At 40.7% G+C, this 22322-nt stretch overlaps 1 protein-coding gene across 1 annotated transcript in view; it reads right to left on the bottom strand.

The window, feature by feature from the left end:
• The window catches only part of PTPN13 (protein tyrosine phosphatase non-receptor type 13), a 223801-nt gene that overhangs the window by 168452 nt on the left and 33027 nt on the right, over positions 1-22322 (bottom strand). Inside the window, exon 2 of the mRNA XM_052641697.1 lies at positions 2713-2857. Within this exon, the coding sequence (XP_052497657.1) occupies positions 2713-2857 (145 nt within the window). The remainder of the gene's footprint in view (positions 1-2712; positions 2858-22322) is intronic.

The raw sequence follows: 22322 nt of genomic DNA, 5'->3' as shown, positions 1-22322 counted from the left end.
TTGATATTTCTCCCGGCAATCTTGATTCCAGCTTATGTTCATCCAGCCTGGCATTTCACATGATGTACTCTGCATGTAAGTTAAATAAGCAAGGTGACAACATACAGCACTGACATACTTCTTTCTCAATTTGCAACTAGTTTGTTGTTCTGTGTCCAGTTCTAACTGTTGCTTCTTGACCTGCATACAGATTTCTCAGGAGGCAGGTAAAGTGGTCTGGTAGTCCCATCTCTTTAAGAATTTTCCACAGTTTGTTGTGGTCCACAAAAAAGGGTATGGCATAGTCAATGAAGCAGAAGTAGATGTTTTTTTGGAATGCACTTGCTTTTTCTATGATCCAACGGATGTTGGCAACTTGATCTCTGGTTCCTTTGCCTTTTCTAAATCCAGCTTGAACATCTGGAAGTTCTCAGTTCATGCACTGCTGAAGCCTAGCTTGGAGAATTTTGAGCATTACTTTGCTAGCCTGTGAGATGAGTGCAACTATGCAGTAGTCTGAACATTCTTTGGCATTGCCTTTCTTTGGGATTGGAATGAAAGCTGACTTTTTCCAGTCCTGTGGCAACTGCTGAGTTTGCCAAATTTGCTGGCATATTGAGTGCAGCACTTTCACAGCATTATCTTTTAGGATTTGAAAGAACTTAGCTGGAATTCCATCATCTCCACTAGCTTTGTTCACAGTGATGCTTCCTAGGGCCCACTTGACTTTGCATTCCAGGATGTCTAGTTCCAGGTGAGTAATCACACCATATTGGTTATCTGGCTCATTGAGATCTTTTTCATATAGCTCTGTGTATTCTCTTCTTAATATCTTCTGTTTCTGTTAGGTCCATACCATTTCTGTCCTTTATTGTTCCCATCTTTGCATGAAATGTTCCCTTTTTTTGCTATTGCTAAGTCACTTCAGTCATGTTCAACTCTGTGCGACCCCATAGATGGCAGCCCACCAGGCTCCCCTGTCCCTGGGATTCTCCAGGCAAGAACACGGGAGTGGGTTTCCATTTCCTTCTCCAATGCATGAAAGTGAAAGGTGAAAGTGAAGTCGCTCAGTCATGTCTGACTTAGCGACCCCATGGACTGCAGCCCACCAGGCTCCTCCATCCATGGGATTTTCCAGGCAAGAGTACTGGTTGGTATCTCTAATTTTCTCAAAGAGATCTCTAGTCTTTCCCATTCTATTGTTTTCCTCTATTTCTTTGCACTGATCACTTAGGAAGGCTTTCTTATCTCTCCTTGCTATTCTTTGGAACTCTGCACTCAGATGGGTAAATCTTTACTTTTTTTCTTTATCTTTTGCTTTTCTTCTTTTCTCAGCTGTTTGTAAGGCTTACTCAGACAACCATTTTGCCTTTCTGCATTTCCTTTTCTTGGGTATGGTTTTGATCACCATCTCCTGTACAGTGTTATGAACCTCCATCCATAGTTCTTCAGGCACTCCATCAGATCTAATCTCTCGAATTTATTTGTCACTTCCACTGTATAATGTAAGGGATTTCATTTAGGTCATACGTGAATGGCCTAGTGGTTTTCCCTGTTTCCTTCAATTTAAGTCTGAATTTTGCAATAAGGAGTTCATGATCTGAGCCACAGTCAGCTCCCAGGCTTGTTTCTGCTGACTGTATAGAGTTTTTCCATCTTAAGCTGCAAAGAATATAATCGATCTGATTTTGGTATTGACCATCTGGTGATGTCCATGTGTAGAGTCGTCACTTGCGCTGTTGGAAGAGGGTGTTTACTATGACCAGTGTGTTCTCCTGGCAAAATCCTGTTAGCCTTTGCCCCGCTTCATTTTATATCCAAGGCTAAAGTTGCCTGTTACTCCAGGTATCTCTTGACTTCCTACTTTTGTATTCCAGTCCCACGTAATGAAAAGAACATCTATTTTTTGGTGTTAATTCTAAAAGGTCTTGTAGGTCTTCATAGAACCATTCGACTTCAGATTAATTAATTAAAACCAATTTTAAAGTTTAATTCTTTCTTTAGATGAAGTTTGGTTTCTTTATCTACTATTCTAAATTAGAGTTGGACATAAGGTGTGAATGGCAAACACCATCTTTGTGTGGAGCTTTTCAGCACAATATCAAATGGTTTTGAACAAATAAAGGGTGACTCACTCTGTAAATTTTCTAGTTTCAAACTGTCACACAACCATTTGCACCAGATAACCACCTCATCAGGCAGCATCACACTAGTTATTCAATTTTCATTATTCTGGGGATGCACATATAATTCTTTCTGCCAGGAATATTTTTCCTCCCTCTTACCTGGTTAACTTTTCTTTTTTCAGGTCTAAGCTCAGGGGTGACTTATACAGGGAAGTCTTCTTTTGCTTCCTCTTCACCAGGTCAAAACCTCCTACTATGGGCTCTCAGAGTCAACTGATTTCCCTCCCTGGTAGTCCTTGTCATGATTGCATTTTTTTACGTTTGCTTATAGAAGTATTTTATTAACAGGTATTTTCCACACTGGACTGTAAGTTCTAGAGAGATAGGCAAGATGTTCAGTTTTAAACACTATGATATTTTCAGTGCTTAGCATACATAAGATGTTCCAGTGAAAGCAGAGATCTGAGCTTTTTCAGTCCTAAGAGAGATAAAAGAAAGCACTGCTTTCTGCAGTCTGCCACAGTAGCTGCTTTTCTGCGACCCTCCCCACGCACCCCCCTCCCAACCACACACACACACACACACACACACACACACACACACTTACCTTTTCTAAATAGTTCTTGGAGGCTTTCGGCACTTTGATTTAATACAGCCCATATTTCTTCCTCCTGCAGTGGTCCACCCCGAACTTCCAGGGCCTCAGCTAGTGACACGTGCATATTACCTACGAAACAAAGGTAACAGATGGTCTACACATCAGCCACTTTCCTGCATTTGCAGTAGTGAAAGTTCTGCATCGGTAATGAGTCTATGAAGTCCCTGTCCATCTAAGTTCTCAATATGGCCTTCGGTATCTATACTACATAGTCCTACAGCTTCAAGTAGTAGACAGAAAGGACTTAGAGGAAAAGAACGCTCAAAACCACCATATGCCCTAGCCCAATACGGTCAACTTCAGAGACAGACCTGGAGAATGGCCATAGTGGTGTAACAGGGAAGAACAGAATCTGACTCCATGTTGGATCTGTTTCTTTAACTTTAACCTTTGCTTTTTGTTATGTTTGTTACTATAATCACTAGAAGGATGCTGTCTATAGCTAAAAGCATACACAATGGCCTGCCTCGAGGACCCCCGCCCCTCTGACTGAATGTTAAACTAAAGTGCCTTTGTTCAGTTCACAGGAAGACATTCTGACCCTGCCCATCTGTGAAAGGCTGCAGAAAAGAAATGAACACATCTCCTCTCTGATGCTAGCCCAACCCAGGAGATATTTTGCAAGAATTATGGCTTTCTAATTTTACTTTCTCACCTCCTCCCCCTCTCTTATAAAAGAAACTGGCAACCAGACCCTGATAAGATGGTACTGGAGGACACCAGTTTGCCATCTTTTCAGATACTTGGCTTCCCGAATAAAGTTGCTATTTCTCCTCTCCTGATTTATGAGCCTGTCATGTGGCAAGCAGACCAAGCCTGATTTGGTGACAGTGGTGACTACTTCATGGGAGAAGAGAGACTCAAAGTACCAGAGACACCAAAAGTACACACGATTAAATCAAAGCAACCAGATGGAGTTCAGGTTTCATTCTATTCATCCCAGGTAAAAAGACTAGAAAGGAGACCCAATGATCATGGTGGAAAAAGTTAGAAATAAGACGGACACATTTTTCCCCATTCACTGAGTTCTATATTTCTAAAAATATACTATAATTTTGCACTAAATAAACTTAAATATTTCTAGACTCAGCTTTTGCTGCCAACTTACCATTTGCCCCTGGCAAAGTCATTTTACATCTAAATTCAGTTTTCCATATGTGACATGGGAATAATAACAAAACAGTAACAATAACGCCATTTTGAGGTGACTGTAGCAAGGAAAGAAGCTATGCTCATAATCATGCTTTGTAATCTAAAACACTATAGAAGCTGAATTAACAGAAAATCAGAAAGGTGCCTCTGTTGTGACATTTTCAATTTTTTTTAAAGCATTCACTGTGTAGGCAATATATTGATGAAGCAAGATTTTCCACGGGGCTCAATAATCCTTTTTTCACTTTGGAAGAGGGAAATGCAGCTAGTCAAAATCTTCCTTTATACGTTTTCCTAAATTAACCTTCCTTGAAAAGAAAATTGCTCTTTGTAATGATCACTGAGATTTCTACACTAACCAAACTAAATTAAGAATAATGTATATCTATTGATAGGCAGAAGCAGTGGGTTTGGAAAAGAAACTAGAAGGAGTAGAAAATGTTAAATACTTATTTTCTGTAGTTATATCCTTCATTAAACTTTAAGAGATGTTTTAAAAATAAACATCTTTTTCTGATAAAAGTTGACTTTGCTTACTCAGCTATCAAGAAAACCTAATATTTTCTTTTAATTTACATTTATGATACTTTAACCCAGATGGAAAAACATCAACTACAGTTCTATACAGGAGGCCAGCTTTGTCCCATTACTTTCCTTTTCACTTGTTTATCATAGCATTTAATTCTTAGAGTCTGCCTTGAGGGGCGTCTACTTAAATGAGCAATGTGGTGGTTAGAGGGAAAATGTAAGATAATGCTTTGAAAAAGTCACAGGGCTTTTATCCAGCTTGAACAAGAAAGGATCATTTATTCAGATCCCCTACCCTCCAACTCTTGAAGTTTCTCATGTACTTTATTATATAATAGCACAGTAATGGCACAGTTATTGAATTAAAAAAAATAGAAGCTTCATTCCTTTCTAAAAGGTATCTGAATAATCTTCTACATAAAACACTATATTAAATTGGAAATGTCAACAGAAGATACTATTAGCCATCAGATACCAACGTGACTTGTGAGAAAGACTAGTCTGTAGCAAAGTTCCAAAGCAATATGAATGAGAACCAGTTAGATAGCTCTAAAACCTACACACAGGGTATAAACAGCAGGGAGAAAACTGCATAAAGAGAACTTCTTTGAAGACAGCTGTACTGATTCTCATGCCTCTTCCAGTGGGAGGCGGTGGGAAGGAGCCTTTGGATGTTTGGTATGTGTTCTCTGGAGGTAGGGAGGACACCATAGACTTGAGCTTGATACTTCAGGAATCTGAAGGCTTAGGTTAAGACAGCAGTGAGAGGGAGGACAGGGCACACAAGACAGCTGGCGGAGGAGGCAAGCTCTATTAACTCGGATATTAGCTGAGTGGGAGAGGGGAAGAGGGGCGAGGAGCAGAACACATAGCTCGGAGTTAATGAGATCTTATCCAGATGATGAAAATGTCCCCAACTTTGGACTGTGGCAATGGTTGCAGAACTCTGAAGATATATTTTAAAAAGGTGAATTCTACGGTGTGTCAATTATATCTCAATAAAGCTATTAAAAAAAATGGACTTTCCCTGGTGGCTCAGTGGTAAAGAATCCGCCTGCCAATGCAGGTTTGATCCCTGGTCCAGGAAGATTCCACATGCTGTGGAGCAACTGAGCCCGGGAGCCCGCAACCTGCAACTACGGAGCCCATGTGCCGCAACTACGGACGTCCACGCACCTAGAGTCTGTGCTCCACAAGAGAAGTCACTGCTATGAGCAGGAACTGGAGAGTAGCCCCTGCTGGACATAAACTAGAGAAAACCGGAAAACGAGAGAAAGATTTTCCTTCTAGCCAATACCCAATTCTTCTTCCTCTTCCTCTGCTCCCTCTCCCCTCATACTTCCTTTTCTAATGCTTCCTCATTTCCTCCTCCTTCTGGTCAGTACTCTGGGAATCTCAGGCGGTACTCCAGGTAGAATTTTTTTAAACAACTTTGTAAGTAATTACTTAATTAAATTTGCTTTTGGCTGCACCAGGTCTTCGTTTCTCCAGGGGATCTTCCTGACCCAGGGATCAAACCTGGGTCTTCCACATTGCAGCCAGATGCTTTACTGTCTGGGAACCACCAGGCAAGCCCTAATTATTGAAGAAGGGCATGGCACCCCACTCCAGTACTCTTGCCTGGAGAATCCCATGAACAGAGGAGCCTGGCAGGCTACAGACCATGGGGTCGCAAAGAGTCGGACACGACTGAGTGACTAACACTTTCTTTCTTTGAGCTTTTAGTTAAAGAAATATTACATTTTCAACATATGTGATTGCAGTTATTATTCTCAAAGGATGAACAGAGAAGCATGAACTTGAGTTTCATATAAAGGCAAAAGAATAACTTCCCCTCTCGAAGGTAAAGGAGAAAGAGAGAAAGAGAGGAAGGAGGGAGGGAAAGAAGCAGGGAAGGCAGAAAGAAAGAAAAGTGAGGGGCAAAATAAGATGCTTATGATTACCTATTGTAAAGCAAATGCTATATTCTCACACACACCATGCTGCTGCTGCTGCTGCTTACTGCTGCTAAGTTGCTTCTGTCGTGTCCAACTCTGTGCGACCCCAGAGACAGCAGCCCACTAGACTCCCCCGTCCCTGGGATTCTCCAGGCAAGAACACTGGAGTGGGTTGCCATTTCCTTCTCCAATGTGTGAAAGTGAAAAGTGAAAGTGAAGTTGCTCAGTCGTGTTCGACTCCTAGCGACCCCAGGGACTGCAGCCTACCAGGCTCCTCTGTCCATGGGATTTTCCAAGCAAGAGTGCTGGAGTGGGGTGCCATTGCCTTCTCCGACACACACCATATTAAATATTAAGATACTGGTTTTTGTTGGTTAGTCACAACGTTGGGTCCAACTCTTTGTGCCCCATGGACAGTAGCCTGCCAGGCTCCTCTGTCCACGGGATTTCCCAGGCACAAATACTGGAGTGGGGTGCCATTCTCTTCTCCAGGGGATCTTCCCCACTCAGGGATGGAACCTGTGTTCCCTGCACTGGCAGGTGGATTCTTACCATGGAGCCACCTGGGAAGCTTCGAGATAGGTTTTTTTAAAATATTTTTATTGTGGTAAAAAGTCTTCTAATATAAAACATACTATTTTAATCATATTTAACTATACAGTTCAGGGGCACCAGGTACATTCACATTGTTGTGCAACTCTGACAACACCCATCTCCTAATTTTTCACCTTCCTAAACTGAACTCTGTCCCCATTAAACAGTAACTCCTCATTCTCCCTTCTAACTCCCTCTCCCAAATCCCAGCATCTACCAATGTACTTTCTGACTGTATGAATTTAACTATTCTAGGTATAAAGAAATTGGTTGTTAAAATCTTCCCATAAATAAGAATAAGAAAAATTAAAAGTAACTACCAGACAACAGAATTTTTTCTGTCTACAAAAATTACACCTTTATTGCTTGATTCAGTCAGGCCTGATTTATATGTTATTAATCCTCTTTAAATTTTTAAAATTTTGCCTTTTTAGTGTAAGATCTGCATATATCTCTGGTTGGAATTTATTAGTCCACTGAAACATAGAAGGAATATATGTCTTTAGACGTAATATCATCTAGCTAACACAAGACATTAGACACTTTAAATGTATTAACTTTGCTAGAAAAGAGGTTTACTGTTTTAAAAAACTGCCTCAACCCTCTTATCACTCAGTCTCAAGATAACATAATGTTAAAGTGGTTTTCTAAAATTCAAGCAAATAACACATAACTATAGATTATAAATTGTGTACCAGCACCAAGTCTGGCAACTAAATATCATCATCATTTCTCTGTTATTTTTATTCACCTTTACTATAGCTCTCCAGATCAGTAAGTCTGAAAGGAAAGAGAATAAAGGGAATGAAAGAGATGCAGAAGTAGAAGAGGGATGCAACAAAAGGAAGTAGAGAAAAAATAAATAAATCTTAAGAGGGAAAAAGTTATGAACATTCTAAAGAGTTTATTACTTTAATTGTTTCCTTTGGACACATTATGAGATAACTTGGGGTACAGATAAATGACTGGCATTATTTTACTATCAAAAAGGTCTCGCTTTACAATACACATAAGCATAAAATCCACTTTTATTTCCTTGAAAGTGGTAGGTTACATGAGAACCACACTGTTGGAAAGACTATCAAATAAATAATCAGAATCATCATTATGTTTTTTGGTTAGTTCAGTCGCTCAGTCGTGTCTGACTCTTTGCGACCCCATGAATTGCAGCACACCAGGCCTCCCTGTCCATCACCAACTCCCAGAGTTCACTCAAACTCACGTCCATCAAGTAGGTGATGCCATCCAGTCATCTCATCCTCTGTTGTCCCCTTCTCCTCCTGCCCCCAATCCCTCCCAGCATCAGGCTCTTTTCAAATGAATCAGTTCTTCGCATGAGGTAGCCAAAGTACTGGAGTTTCAGCTTCAGCATCAGTCCTTCCAATGAACACCCAGGACTGATCTCCTTTAGGATGGACTGGTTGGATCTCCTTGCAGTCCAAGGGACTCTCAAGAGTCTTCTCCAACACCACAGTTCAAAAGCATCAATAACTTGGCTCTCAGCTTTCTTCACAGTCCAAATCTCACATCCATACATGACCACTGGAAAAAACATAGCCTTGACTAGACGGACCTTTGTTGGCAAAGTAATATCTCTGCTTTTCAATATGCTATCTAGGTTGGTCATAACTTTTCTTCCAAGCAGTAAGTGTCTTTTATTTACCTATTTTTGAATATCTATGGATTTTATTTGACTTATATTTCAACATACAATATACACACAGAAAATACAAGTGGCCACCAAAGAACATTTATCTCCTGCATTCCTTCTGATGACATCACTCATGACTTTGAATCCTACTGGATGAAGGATGTTCAAGGATCCAACTCACACCTAAGCCCTCAGGTTGCAGGGGATCAACGTATAAGCAGTCTGTGGACAACCTGGTCTTGCACTGCTCACAATGTTAGTTTTCTAATGAAAACAAAAATGGATTTCAGGAACCATGCTGACTTTTTAATTTTTTTGCCTCTTTGCTTTAAATGGAGCCATAGGAATGGTTCTGAGTCTTGTTTGTACAAAAAAGAAATAAGGCTGCTCTACTCCAGTTAGCTTGTGAGAACTGTGCCAAGCACGAAGATCTCCTCCAAGCTCGATGGATTTCTGCCTGGGAAACTGGTCTGGCCCCAGGGAGTGGCAGCTCCAACAGGAGGGTCAGCGAGGCTGGCCGTCACTTGCACTGTTCATGGTCTGTGTAGTCATCCAAGTCCACGTCAGAGTCAAAGAGCGAGTGTCCAGTGAAATCTGTGTCTGGGGTTCTGGAAAAACTGTTCTCTGCTTCCTCGTCTTCAAAGGTCTCTGTCCTTGAGTAAAAGCTGAAGTCCAGCAGGGGCGTATGTGTTTTGCTGCCGTCACTGCTCTCCTCTGACTCATAGACGGCGTTGTCATCATCATGGTGCCACTCAGGCCAGAATTTTCTCCTTATCCTCTCACAGTACATAGCGAGATTGATCAGCTCACCTTTAATCAGCCATTCAGGTCTCGTCCCAGGTAAGGTCCACATCACCTGGGCCAAGCGTCCAAAGACAGTAGCATCGAGGGTGGAGAGCTTGGGCCCCATGATGTACTTCTTGTCACCAGTAGAAATGCTCCTCCACCATCTTAGTCACTGCCCTGGAGATGGCTCTTTCATGAGGACCAAGGTTTTTGTTTAAATTCACTCCAAGTTTCTCTTCCAGAAAGTCAATTATGAATTCTGTCCCGGAAACTTTTTCATGATTATATTCAATCCAAGGCATTTTCCCTTGAGCAGAGAGTTTTCCACTGAAATAATTCTTTTTTTTTTATACTTAAATGTTTTATTAGTTTTTAAATATAGAAATGTATAAAGAACAACCCAAAAAACCCTATAATTTTACCATCTAGATATCTCAGCCGACATTTATTTTATTTTTTTTAGTATTAAGTTTTTTATTTTTTTAATTTTAAAATCTTTTAATTCTTACATGTGTTCCCAAACATGAACCCCCCCTCCCACCTCCCTCCCCATAACATCTCTGTGGGTCATCCCCATGCACCAGCCCCAAGCATGCTGTATCCTGCGTCAGACATAGACTAGGGATTCAATTCTTACATGATAGTATACATGATAGAATGCCATTCTCCCATATCATCCCACCCTCTCCCTCTCCCTCTGAGTCCAAAAGTCCGTTATACACAGCTGCGTCTTTTTTTCCTGTCTTGCATACAGGGTCGTCATTGCCATCTTTCTAAATTCCATATATATGTGTTAGTATACTGTATTGGTGTTTTTCTTTCTGGCTTACTTCACTCTGTATAATCGGCTCCAGTTTCATCCATCTCATCAGAACTGATTCAAATGAATTCTTTTTAACGGCTGAGTAATACTCCATTGTGTATATGTACCACAGCTTTCTTATCCATTCATCTGCTGATGGACATCTAGGTTGTTTCCATGTCCTGGCTATTATAAACAGTGCTGCGATGAACATTGGGGTACATGTGTCTCTTTCAATTCTGGTTTCCTCAGTGTGTATGCCCAGCAGTGGGATTTGAAATAATTCTGATAGGGTAAGTCAGCCATCCTTAAATAAGTTTCCATTTTCAAACAGAAAGGAGATAAACTGGGGACACCATTGTTAGGTCTTGCAAACTGATGCAAAATAATAGCATCTTTGGAGTCAATCTCTTGCTGTTTCCTAATGACCAGGAGTTTGTGGAGCAGATACGCAGCTGCGGCCAGCAAAGCTTCCCCGGTCAAGTAAAGGGTTTTCTTCCACCAGGGATCGGAGCCCAGCCCTGCCATGATCCCACCGTAATCCTGCAAAGGGAAAGCGATGATGTCCCCATAAAAGGAGAAGGGTTCCCCGGACCCGGCCCACCAGCCGAAGAAGGAGACGCTCTGGTTCCAGCTCAGATCCACCACGCACGGCCTGGACGAGGCAAAGCCAACCCCCCAAGTGCATGCTGCGCAGCTGGCTGTGGGCGCCCCTCCCAGGGCCCGCGCCGCCCGCATGGGAAGGGGCCGGCGCGGCCGGGCACAGGCTCAGCGGCGTGCTGGGGGCGCGGGCGGCGGTGACCGAGGCGGCAGCGGCGGCACAGGAGGAAGGGCGCGGGCCGCGGGCGGCGGGCCTGGGCGGCAGCGGCGGCAACCGGCTCCCCCTGCAGCGGCCTCTCCGCGCCGCTCTTTGTGTCGGCGCCGGGAGAAGGCCGCGTGATGTCCAGTAAGTGTCTTTTAATTTCATGGGTGCAATCACCATCTGCAGTGATTTTAGAGCCCCCAAAAATGAAGTCTGACACTGTTTCCACTGTTTCCCCATCTATTTCCCATGAAGTGATGGGACCGGATGCCATGATCTTTGTTTTCTGAATGTTGAGCTTTGTATTTTTGGTTAACATAGGTATTATTGTCATGACCTTAATACTGTGCCCACAGAGTCAGATAAAGTCACACAAAGATTCTAATGATGTCATTTTAATTCTGAAGGATTTGTGGCACTCAGCAAATAGGAAACATATAAAAGTGATTCCCAAAAGAACTAAACAGTAAACAGATTGACTTGAATCCACTCAAGTGATATGACAGCTTGTCTGATGATTGACTAATGAACTTGGACCATTTAAACAGATTCTAAAGAAACAGAACTATAAGAGTACATTACCTAGAGACAAATGAAAACAAAAGCTCAACAGTCCAAAACTTACGGGATGCAGCAAATGCAGTTCTAAGAGGGAAGTTTATAACAATACAATCTTACCTCAAGAAACAAGAAAAATCTCAAGTAAACAACCTAACCTCACACCTAAAACAACTAGAGAAAGAACAACAAACAAAACTTGGGCAGTCAGTAGAAGAAAGGAAATCATTAAGATGAGAACAGAAATAAATGAAATAGAGACCAAGAAAACATGCACAAAGACCAATGAAACTAAAAGCTGGTTCTTTGAAAAGATAAAATTGATAAACCTGCAAGAAAAAAAAGGAGAGGACCCAAATCAGTAAAATTAGAAATGAAAAAGAAGAAGCTACAACTGGCTACACAGAAACACCAAGGATCATAAGAGACTACTATGAACAACTATATGCCAGTAAAACAGCCAACCTGGAAGAAATGGACAAATTCTTAGAAAGGGACAGTCTCCATATTGAACCAGGAAGAAATAAAAAATATGAACAGACCAATCACAAGCACTGAAATTGAAATCATGATCAAAAACCTTCCAACAAACAAAGTCCAGGACCTGATGGCTTCACAGGTGAATTTTATCAAACATTTAGAGAAGAGTTAACACTTATTCTGAAACTTTCAGAAAGTTGCAGAGGAAGGAAAACTTCTAAACTCATTTTATGAGGCCACCATCACCCTGATATCAAAACCAGAGAAAGATACCACAAAAGAAGAAAATTACAGGCCAATATCACTGATGAACATAGATGCAAAAATCCTCAACAAAATATTAGCAATTTGTATCCAATGATACACTAAAAAGCTCATATGCCATGATCAAGCAGGATTCATCCCAGGGATGCAAGGATTCTTCAACATCTGCAAATCAATCAGTATGATACACCACATCAACAAATTGAAGAATAAAAACCATATGATCATCTCAATAGATGCAGGAAAATCTTTTGACAAAATTTGACACCCATTTATGATAAAAAAAACTCTACAGAAAGTGTACATAGAGGGTACATACCTCAACATAATGAAGGCCATATATGACAAACCTACAACTAGGTCATACCAATGGTGGAAAGCTGAAAGCATTCCCTCTAAGATCAGGAACAAGACTAGAATGCCCACTCTTACCAGTTTTATTCAACATAGTTTTGGAAGTCCTAGCTACAGGGAATCAGAGAAGAAAAAGAAGTAATGAGAACCCAAATTGGAAAAGTTAAATTGCCAGTGCAGATGACATGATACTATACATAGAAGATACTAAAGATGCTACCAGAAAACTACTAGAACTCATCAGTGAATTTTGTAAAGTTAATACACAGAAATCTGTTGCATTTCTATACACTAACAATGAAAGATCAGAAAGAGAAATTCAAGAAGCAATCCTATTTACCACTGCATGAAAAAGAGTAAAATAAAATAAAAATAAATAAAATTTTTAAAAAAGAGTAAAATACCTAAGAATAAACTTACCAAAGACGACAAGACTTGTACTCTAAAAACTATAAGATGCTGATGAAAGAAATTGAAGAAGACATAAACAGATGGAAAGATATACCATGTCCGTGGATTGAATGAATCAATACGGTCAAAATGACTATACTACCCAAGGCAATCTACAGATTCAATGCAATCCCTATCAAATTACCAATGACATTTTTCACAGAACTAGAACAAAAAAATCTCAACACTTATACGGAGACACAAAAGACACTGAATAGCCAAAGCAATCTCCACAAAGAATAACAGAGCTGGAGGAATCAGGCTCCCTAACTTCAGACTGTACTACAAAGCCAGTCATCAAAACAGTACGGTACTAGCACAAAAACAAAATAAAAATATAGATCAATGAAACTGGATAGAAAATCCAGAAATAAGCCCAAGCTGCTGCTGCTGCTAAGTCGCTTCAGTCGTGTCCAACTCTGTGCGCCCCCATAGACGGCATCCCACCAGGCTCCCCTGTCCCTGGGATTCTCCAGGCAAGAACACTGGAGTGGGTTGCCATTTCCTTCTCCAATGCATGAAAGTGAAAAGTGAAAGTGAAGACGCTCAGTCGTGTCGACTCTTCACGACCCCATGGACTGCAGCCTACCAGGCTCCTCCGTCCATGAGATTTTCCAGGCAAGAGTACTGGAATGGGGTGCCATCACCTTCTCTGTAAGCCCACGCACCTACAGTCAATTAATCTATGACAAAGGAGGCAAGACTACTCGATGTTGGAAAGACAGTCTCTTCAACAAACTGTGCTGGGCAAAGTAGATAGCCACAAGTAAAATAAAATGAAATTAGACCATTTCTTAACTCCATACACAGAAATAAGCTCCAAATGGATTAAAGACCTAACTGTGAGACCAGACACTATAAAACTCCTAGAGGAAAACATGGGTATAACACTCTATGACATAAATCACAGTAACATCTTTTTCAATCCATATCCCAGAATAATGGAAATAAAAGCAAATATGAACAAACGGGACCTATTTAAACTCAAAAGGTTTTGTACAGCAAAAGAAACAATAAACAAAATGAAAAGACAACCTACAGATTGGGAGAAAATATTTTCAAATGATGTGACTGATTAAGGGATTTGTTTCTGAAATTCACAAGCAGTTTATGACACTTAATAGCATCAAACAAACAACCCACTCAGACGCCAGAGGAGAAGGATGTGTGCTCATCTCCTGCGAGAACAACCATCAAAAGGAGGACACAGGAACCCACCGGTAGGAGGGGTGCAATCATTATAAAATCAAATCCCATACCCATCAGGTGGGTACCCACAAATAATAATACCAAAACAAACAATGACTCAAAAAATGGGCAGAAGATCTGAATAAACATTTCTGCAAAGAGGATATACAGATGGCCAGTAGCACATGAAAAGCTGTTCCACATCACAAGTTATTAGAGAAAGGCAAATCAAAACTACAATGAGATATCACCTCACAACGATCAGAATGAAATGAAAGTGAAAGTCTCAGTCATGTCCAGCTCTTTGTGACCCCATGGGCTATACATTCCATGGAATTCTCCAGGTCAGAATACCGGAGTGGGTAGCCATTCCCTTCTTCAGGGGATCTTCCCAACCCAGGACTGAACCTAGGTCTCCCAAATCAGAGGCGGATTCTTTACCAGCTGAGCCATGAGGGAAATTGACAAGTAATAAATGCTGGAGCAGTGTGGAGAGAAGGGAGCCCCTCCCACACTGTTGATGAGAATGTAAATTAGTACAGCCACTATGGAGAACAGCATGCTGCTGCTAAGAAGCTTCAGTCGTGTCTGACTCTGTGCAACCCCATAGACGGCAGCCCACCAGGCTCCCCCGTCCCTGGGATTCTCCAGGCAAGAACACTGTGAGTGGATTGCTGGAGAACAGTATAGAGGTTCTTTAAAAAGCTAAAAATAGAGCTATCGTATGACCCTGCAATTCTACTCCTGGGCATACATTCAGAGAAGAACATAATCTGGAAGGATACTTGCACCCCAATGATCACTGCAGCACTGTTTACAATAGCCAGGACATGGAAGCAACCTAAATGTCCATCAACAGAGGAATGGATAAAGAAGATATGGTACATATACATATAGTGGAATATTACTCAACCATTAAAAAGAAGGGAATAATGCCATTTGCAGCCACATGGATGGACCCAGAGAGTGTCATACTGAGTGAAGTAAGTCAGACAGAGAAGGAGAAATACCATATGACATCCTTTATATGGAGAATCTAAAAAGAAATGATACAAATGAACTTACTTAAAAACAGAAAGAGACTCACAAACTTAGGAAACGAAGTTATGGTTGCTGGGGGGAAGGGATAGTTAGGGACTCTGGGAAGTCATGTACACACTGCTATATTTAAAATAGATAACCAACAAAGACCTATTCTATAGCACATGGAACTTTCCTCAACAGTTATGTGGCAGCCTGGATGGGAGGAGGGTTTGGGGGAGAACGGATACATGTATATGTATGGTTGAGTCCCTTTGCTGTCCACCTGAAACTACCACAACATTGTTAATTGGCTATACTCCAACACAGAATTAAAAGTTTAAAGTTTGGGGGAAGAAAAAAAGAAACACGACTGTAAGAGCACCTGTTTCAAGAACAAAGCCAACTATAAAACAAAGACGTGCCACTAGTTTGGAGCATAGAGACACGCATCGTTGTGTCTAAGGACTAGCTAAGGTCATTAAGAAATCACAGTGAGTTGAGGAAGCAATCCCCAAAGTTACAAACATCTTTAATTCAGGAAAATTTACAATGAATTTCATAAAATTTTAAGAGCAGAAAGCCCATATATTAGTATTTGTACAATTTGGTATTTTAGCTGTTTATAATGTTTAAGAAAAATAGGTCAGAATAACAGATTTGCTTGTGATTCCAATTTAAATAATGTAACTGAGAAAATGATTTCAGGCTTATTATCAGTTCAGTTCAGTTGCTCAGTCGTGTCCAGCTCTTTGTGACCCCATGAATCGCAGCACGCCAGGCCTCCCTGTTCATCACCAACTCCCGGAGTTCAGACTCATGTCCATCGAGTCAGTGATGCCATCCAGCCATCTCATCCTCGGTCGTCCCCTTCTCCTCCTGCCCCGAATCCCTCCCAGCATCAGTCTTTTCCAATGAGTCAACTCTTCGCATGAGGTGGCCAAAGTACTGGAGTTTCAGCTTTAGGCTTATATAAAATATCACAAATACCACTGGAACAGAAAAGAACTTAAATCTTAGCATATTTACAAGTTTCCATTCATTAGAGTAAGTACTCAGGAAGAATTCTGCAGCGGCGGGGGTTGGAGCGGGTGGGCAGGGGTAGTGGTGGTCAGTCAGACAACTGAAATACTTTTAAAAGTCAAAGAATTTTAAATAAATGTTTCAGGGATTTAATCCATGCCCTCTGCAGTGGAAGCTGGACCACCAGGGAAGTCTCTAGAAGCCAATTTTTAACTGTATGAATGCAGTTTAAAACAATTGAGGCATTTTAACTAAGTTTGAAAATAGGATTATATACTCAATCAAAAGGTCCCCTAAAAGTGACTACTAATCTTTTCTACAAGTAAAATAAAATAACTGACCTTAGAAACTTAACAACTTGGTTTTAGAATCTGTAACTTAATGAGAATATTCATTTAAAAATAATTTTCAGTAAGCTTTGCTATATACAGTATGTATTTTTTTAAAGTTAGCAGAAAAATCATTGCGATTCTGGATCAGACAAATTTTTCTTAGATACAACATCAAAATGACCCTTAAAAAATGGTTACGTGTTTGAACTTCCCTGGTAGCACAGTGGATAAGAAGAGTCTGCCTGCCAGTGCAGGAGACGGGTTCAATCCCTAATCCACACCCTGCAACTCCTGAAGCCCGTGCACCTGGAGCCTGTGCTGCACAAGAAAAGAGAACTCCAGTGAGAAGCCCATGCGCCAACAGCTAGAGTAGCTCTTGCTCTCCACAGCCAGAGAAAGCCATTGTGTAGCAATGAAGACCCAGCTCAGCCAAAAATACATAAATAAAAAATAAAAACAGCAGTGTGTACATGTTGAGTTCAAAAAAAACGTGAAAAATGTAAAGACTTCATCAAAATTAAAACTTCTGCTCTTTGAAAATAATTGATCAAAGAATAAAAAGAAAAGTCACAAATTAAAGGAAACATTTACAGATCACATAACTGATAAAAGATTTATAACCCAGAATATATAAACTATCACAATACAATAGGAAAACAAACAATTCAAATTTTTTACATCAAATTCACAAAAGACTTGAAAAGGTGTTTCACTGAAGAAAGAAAATACATGGATGGCAAATGAGCATAAAAAGATGCTCAACTTCAATAGTCATTAGGAAAATGAAATTAAAACAACGAGATACTGCCACATAGCTATCTGAATGACTAAAATGAAAACAAATGACCATATTCAGTGTAGCCAAGGATGTGGAGAAACCGGGACTCACACACAACTAGTCCGAATGTAAAATGGTACCTTTGGGGAAACTAACAGCTTCATTAAAAGTTTAATATAAGCCTACTTACTATAGGATGTAGCCATTCCACTCCTAAGTATTTACCCCAAAGAAACGAAAGCTTTTATCTACACAAAGGGAACAGTTTTCAAAACTTTCCGAGATGCTCTTCCCAGGTTATAATCCTCAAATTCATCTTAAATAAAACATTCAATTTCTTAAATAAATAAAAAGACTTATATACAAATGTTCATAAGAGCTTTATTTGTAACAGCCCAAAACTGGAAACAAGCAACTGTCGACAAGTGAACGGATAAACTGATCTTAGAATATTCTCACAATGGAATATTAATCAGCAACAAAAGGAATGAACTAGTATTGATACATGCCACAACATAAATCTCAAAATAATTATACTGAGTAAAGGAAGCTAGATCAAGGAAAAAAAACAGAGAGAGTATGTGCTTTATAATTACATTTGTACAAAATTACAGAAAGTGACAACTATAGTTATGACAAATAGCTCAGTTGCCTAAGGATGGCATTGCGCCATGAAGAGGCAGGTGGGAGTGACTACAAGCAAGCGTGAGAAAACATTTGGGGATAACAGATACATACCCTACCCTCATGATGGTTCACAGGTAGGTGCACACATAAGTCAAAAACTCAGCAAACTGTACACAATACGTATAGTCTATTATATGTCAGTTATGCCTCAATAAAGCTGTTAAAAAGAGAAAGCTAGCTAAACCTGACCAAAGCCAGGACAGCATTCCTTTTCTTTGTCCTGGGAAGCTAACTGCATTTTTTTCCCCAGAAGAAACCAAGCCCCGACAACAAGCAACATATGCTTTAAAAAGAAAAAAAAAATTTTTTTTTTCTAAAACAGGTCCGGGGCAAATTAGGAATCAGGTCACACAGCAGGAGGTGAGTGGCAGGCCAGAAAGTGAAGCTTCATCTGCCACTTCCCATCACTTGCCTTACCACCCTCTCCCTCACAACTGTCTTCCATAAAACAGGTTCCTGGTGCCAAAATGTTTGGGGACCGCTATTCTAAAAGTTAGGAAGCCCTGGTGGCTCAGATGGTAAAGAATCCGCATGCAATGCAGAAGATCTGGGTTCGATCCCTGGGTTGGGAAGATCCCCTGGGGAAGGAATCTTAAAGTTAATTTCTCCCATTAAAATAAAATCTATTAGACAAAGAAATAAAAATCCACGGCTAGGCTAAATCTAAGATTTTCTCTCCTTAAACAGCCGAAGCATATCTAAGATGCTGTGTAGCTTATATTATTCAAGCTAGAATATGTGGCTTGATAACACAATAATTTTGTAAAAACCTTTATTCAAGATAGCAAGCTCTTGTTTTTCTCTCAACTTCTAATTTCCTAAAGCATTTAGACCTGAAAGTATAATTATGAAAATTACAGGCCATTTGAAATAATGTGAAATTATTTCTACCTTCTGTCAATCCAAAAAAAAAAGGTCAATACCAAGCCAGATGTACACAAAGTAGTAACAATAAAGGCACAGCTAGATCTCTTAAAGACTTAAAGCTAATCTCCCTAATTAAAATTTAAAAAAAATAGAATATTTCTCTTCCATTAGGGCGTATGTACAGATCGAGTAGTAGAGAAAAATGTTACTGCCCGCTGTAAGTAGAAAAAGACTAAGAAAGAGTTTAAGAGATAAAAGTCAGTGAAGTTTTAATTGGACGTTGCCTCAAGGTAGAAAATAGCATGTGTCTGAACATTTTTATTGATGTTAGAGGAAAGCTTAATATTTGTCAACTTTTCCATTATACTTTTCCAGTGAGAGAAGAGAAACTAAAACAAACCCAAGTCTAAATTGCCTTTCTGGGCCTCTGGCTCAAGTCAACTACTTATCTAGATAGAAATCATATATGCCTATTCCCTGTTTTTCAAAGGACAGCTTCAAAAAACCAAAAGAAAAATTCCAGAACTCTTTTATCTCTCTGGATCATTTAAATTGACGAGAAAAGTAAATTGAGGGGAAAATCTCTAGTTTCACATGTGTTATATTATCCCTCATCAACTGGAACGTACCAACAGAAAACAATGTAACGGCAGAACTTTAGTTTTGAAGCTCGGCTTTTCTGCATCACCTCTCCTCTCCACCCACTGACTTTACTTATGATCACTGCTTTAGAATACCTGGTTGGTGGTCTTCAAGAAATGTAGACTTCGGGGCTTCCCTGGTGGCTTGGCGGTAAAGAATCTGCCTGCCAATGCAGGAGACGAGGGTTCCATCCCTGATGGGGGAAGATCCCACATGCCAAGAGCAACTAAGCGCATGCATCACAACTACTGAGCTGTGCTCTAGAGCCCAGGAGCTGCAAGCACTGAGCCCAGGAGCTGCTGCTGAAGCCCGAGCACCTAGAGTCGGTGGTCTGCAGCAAGAGAAGGAAGTCACAGCGACAACAGGCCTGCTCTCTGCCACTAGCGAAAAGCCTGAGCAATGGCAAAGACCCAGCACAGCCACCAAAAGTAAATAATTCTTAGAAAAAAGAAACGTAGACTTCAAATGCCTCAGGATAAACAGCCAATAAAGGAAACAAATACGATAAGGCACGAAAGTCCATGAAAAAAAAATTCCTATTTGCTTTTCATACTCTATTAAACAAATTAATGTTGTAGGCAGAATTGAGAGATTGTCCTCAACGTTCCTTTCATATTGAGAATCGCCTATGGGGAGGTACAGGACCAGGAGCTGGGAGTGGCCTCCCGGAGCTGATGGCATACTCCAACCAACAACCAGCAAGAGGATGGTCCTATGACCACAAGAAACTGAATTCTACCACCAACCAGTGACTGTGTCATGGGACTGAGTCTCAGATGATACCATATTCCCAAGCTGACACTCTGATTTCAGTCTGGTGAAATCCTGAAAAAGGGAACAGGATCATGTGCACCCAGAATCCTGACAAACAAGAAGTGCAAGGTAATAAATGTGAGCTAAATTCGTAGCAACTGAAAGTGGGATTCCACTATGAATGAAAGTGTTGGTCGCTTAGTTGTGTCCAACTCTGCAACCGTATGGACTGTAGCCCACCAGGCTCCTCTGTCCATGGGATTCTCCAGGCAAGAATACTGGAGTGGGTAGCCATTCCCTTCTCCAGAGGATCTTCCCTACCCAGGTCTCCTGTGTTGCAGGCAGATTCTTTACCATCTGAGTTACCAGGGGACCCTGGGATTCCACTACAAAACAGTGACTGAAAACGGAGGAGAAGCTTTGGAACTGTAGTGAGCAGAAGCTGGAAGAATTTTGAGAAAGCCTAATTTGCCTCAAACAGATTTTTAATAGATGACTGGACTTCAACCTGAATATTGTTGGTGAGGGCTCAGAAAGAAACAAGGAACACGTTACTGGAAACTGGAAGAAGGGGAATCCTTATTACATAGTGGCAGAAATCTTACGACACTGTGGAAAGCAGAACTTCCAAGTGGCAAAACTGGACATACGATACGAAGGAGATTTCCAAGAGAAGTGTTAAATATGCTGTCCGGTTTACTCTTGCTCTTTACAGTAAAATGCAAAAAGAGAGAGAGAGAAATAGAGGAAAGTCCTGTTAAAGAGAAAGCAATCAGGACTACATAACTCTGAAAGTACCTAGCCTTTCCCGATAGCAAAAGATGCCAAAAACCAGAAATGGTTGCCAAAACTACAACAGACAAAAAATGACCTTCTGCTAAAATTTCAGAAAGGTCAAAAGGTCAGAGGATTCAGTCAGAGAGAGAACCCTGTCAAGATTTGAGGGGTCTCTGGTAAGCTTTAGAGTTTTCCCTTAGCCATCTCAGGAGGAGGCAAAGACAGAAAAAGGATTATTTTGAAGAGAAAAAAATAAAAATTCACAGGTGTAACTTCTGTCTAATGTAGTGAATCCCTGTGAAATCCACAGGAAACCCAAAGTTCCTGAGAAAATGGTTTCAGCATAAACACTGCCGGGCTGGACTAAAAGAAAGAATATAAAATGGAAGGAGGCTGTTGGATGCAACCTCAGTTCTCCTGCCAGGACAAAGGCTGGTTGCAAGAAATCACTCAGCAAATATACACTACCATCCTAGAAAAAGGAAGACTGATCCAGAAGGCAGAACTGAGACTCAGAGGGCAGAGCTGACTGCCTTGAAGGATTGTTCCCAGGCTTTGAAGCCCAACAACAACAACAACAACAAAAAGCCAATCTGCCCACGTGAATCTCAGAACTGTTATGGACAGTGGGACAGTGATGGACAGAGACTCCTTTTTGACTTTCCATCCTGCCGTCTCCCTTCTGGACCAGAATGTCTGCAATAGTTATCCCAGGTGTGTCCCACCATTTTATGCTGGGAATGTTTGGAACAGTCTCTTTAGTTTTATAGTTTTACAGGTTCACGGGATAAGGGACACACAAGAGCCTCATCTATACCTAATGCAGATGATTCAGATGAGCCTTTGGACTTGGAGCTGATGTTTTAATAGGATGAGAACTCTGGGAACCAGGGGAGGGGGTGTATTTTGCTTATGAGTGAGTATATGGGTTCAGAGGCAAAACTATGTTAAGTAGAATTCTGATATAGCTCCCTAAATTCCTGTCCCCTTGGTATACCCTGGCATATATCTTAGTGTATAAAATCATCCCTTGCATTTGGATGGGACCAATAAATATCGGCTGTGATATAGAACAGTGGTCTCCAACCTTTTCGGCATCGGGGACCAGTTTCCGGGAAGACAATTTTTCCACGG

Source organism: Budorcas taxicolor, chromosome 6 (genome assembly GCF_023091745.1).
Source record: "Budorcas taxicolor isolate Tak-1 chromosome 6, Takin1.1, whole genome shotgun sequence".
Classification (NCBI taxonomy): domain Eukaryota; kingdom Metazoa; phylum Chordata; class Mammalia; order Artiodactyla; family Bovidae; genus Budorcas; species Budorcas taxicolor.
This window is presented reverse-complemented; position numbering and strand designations above follow the sequence as displayed.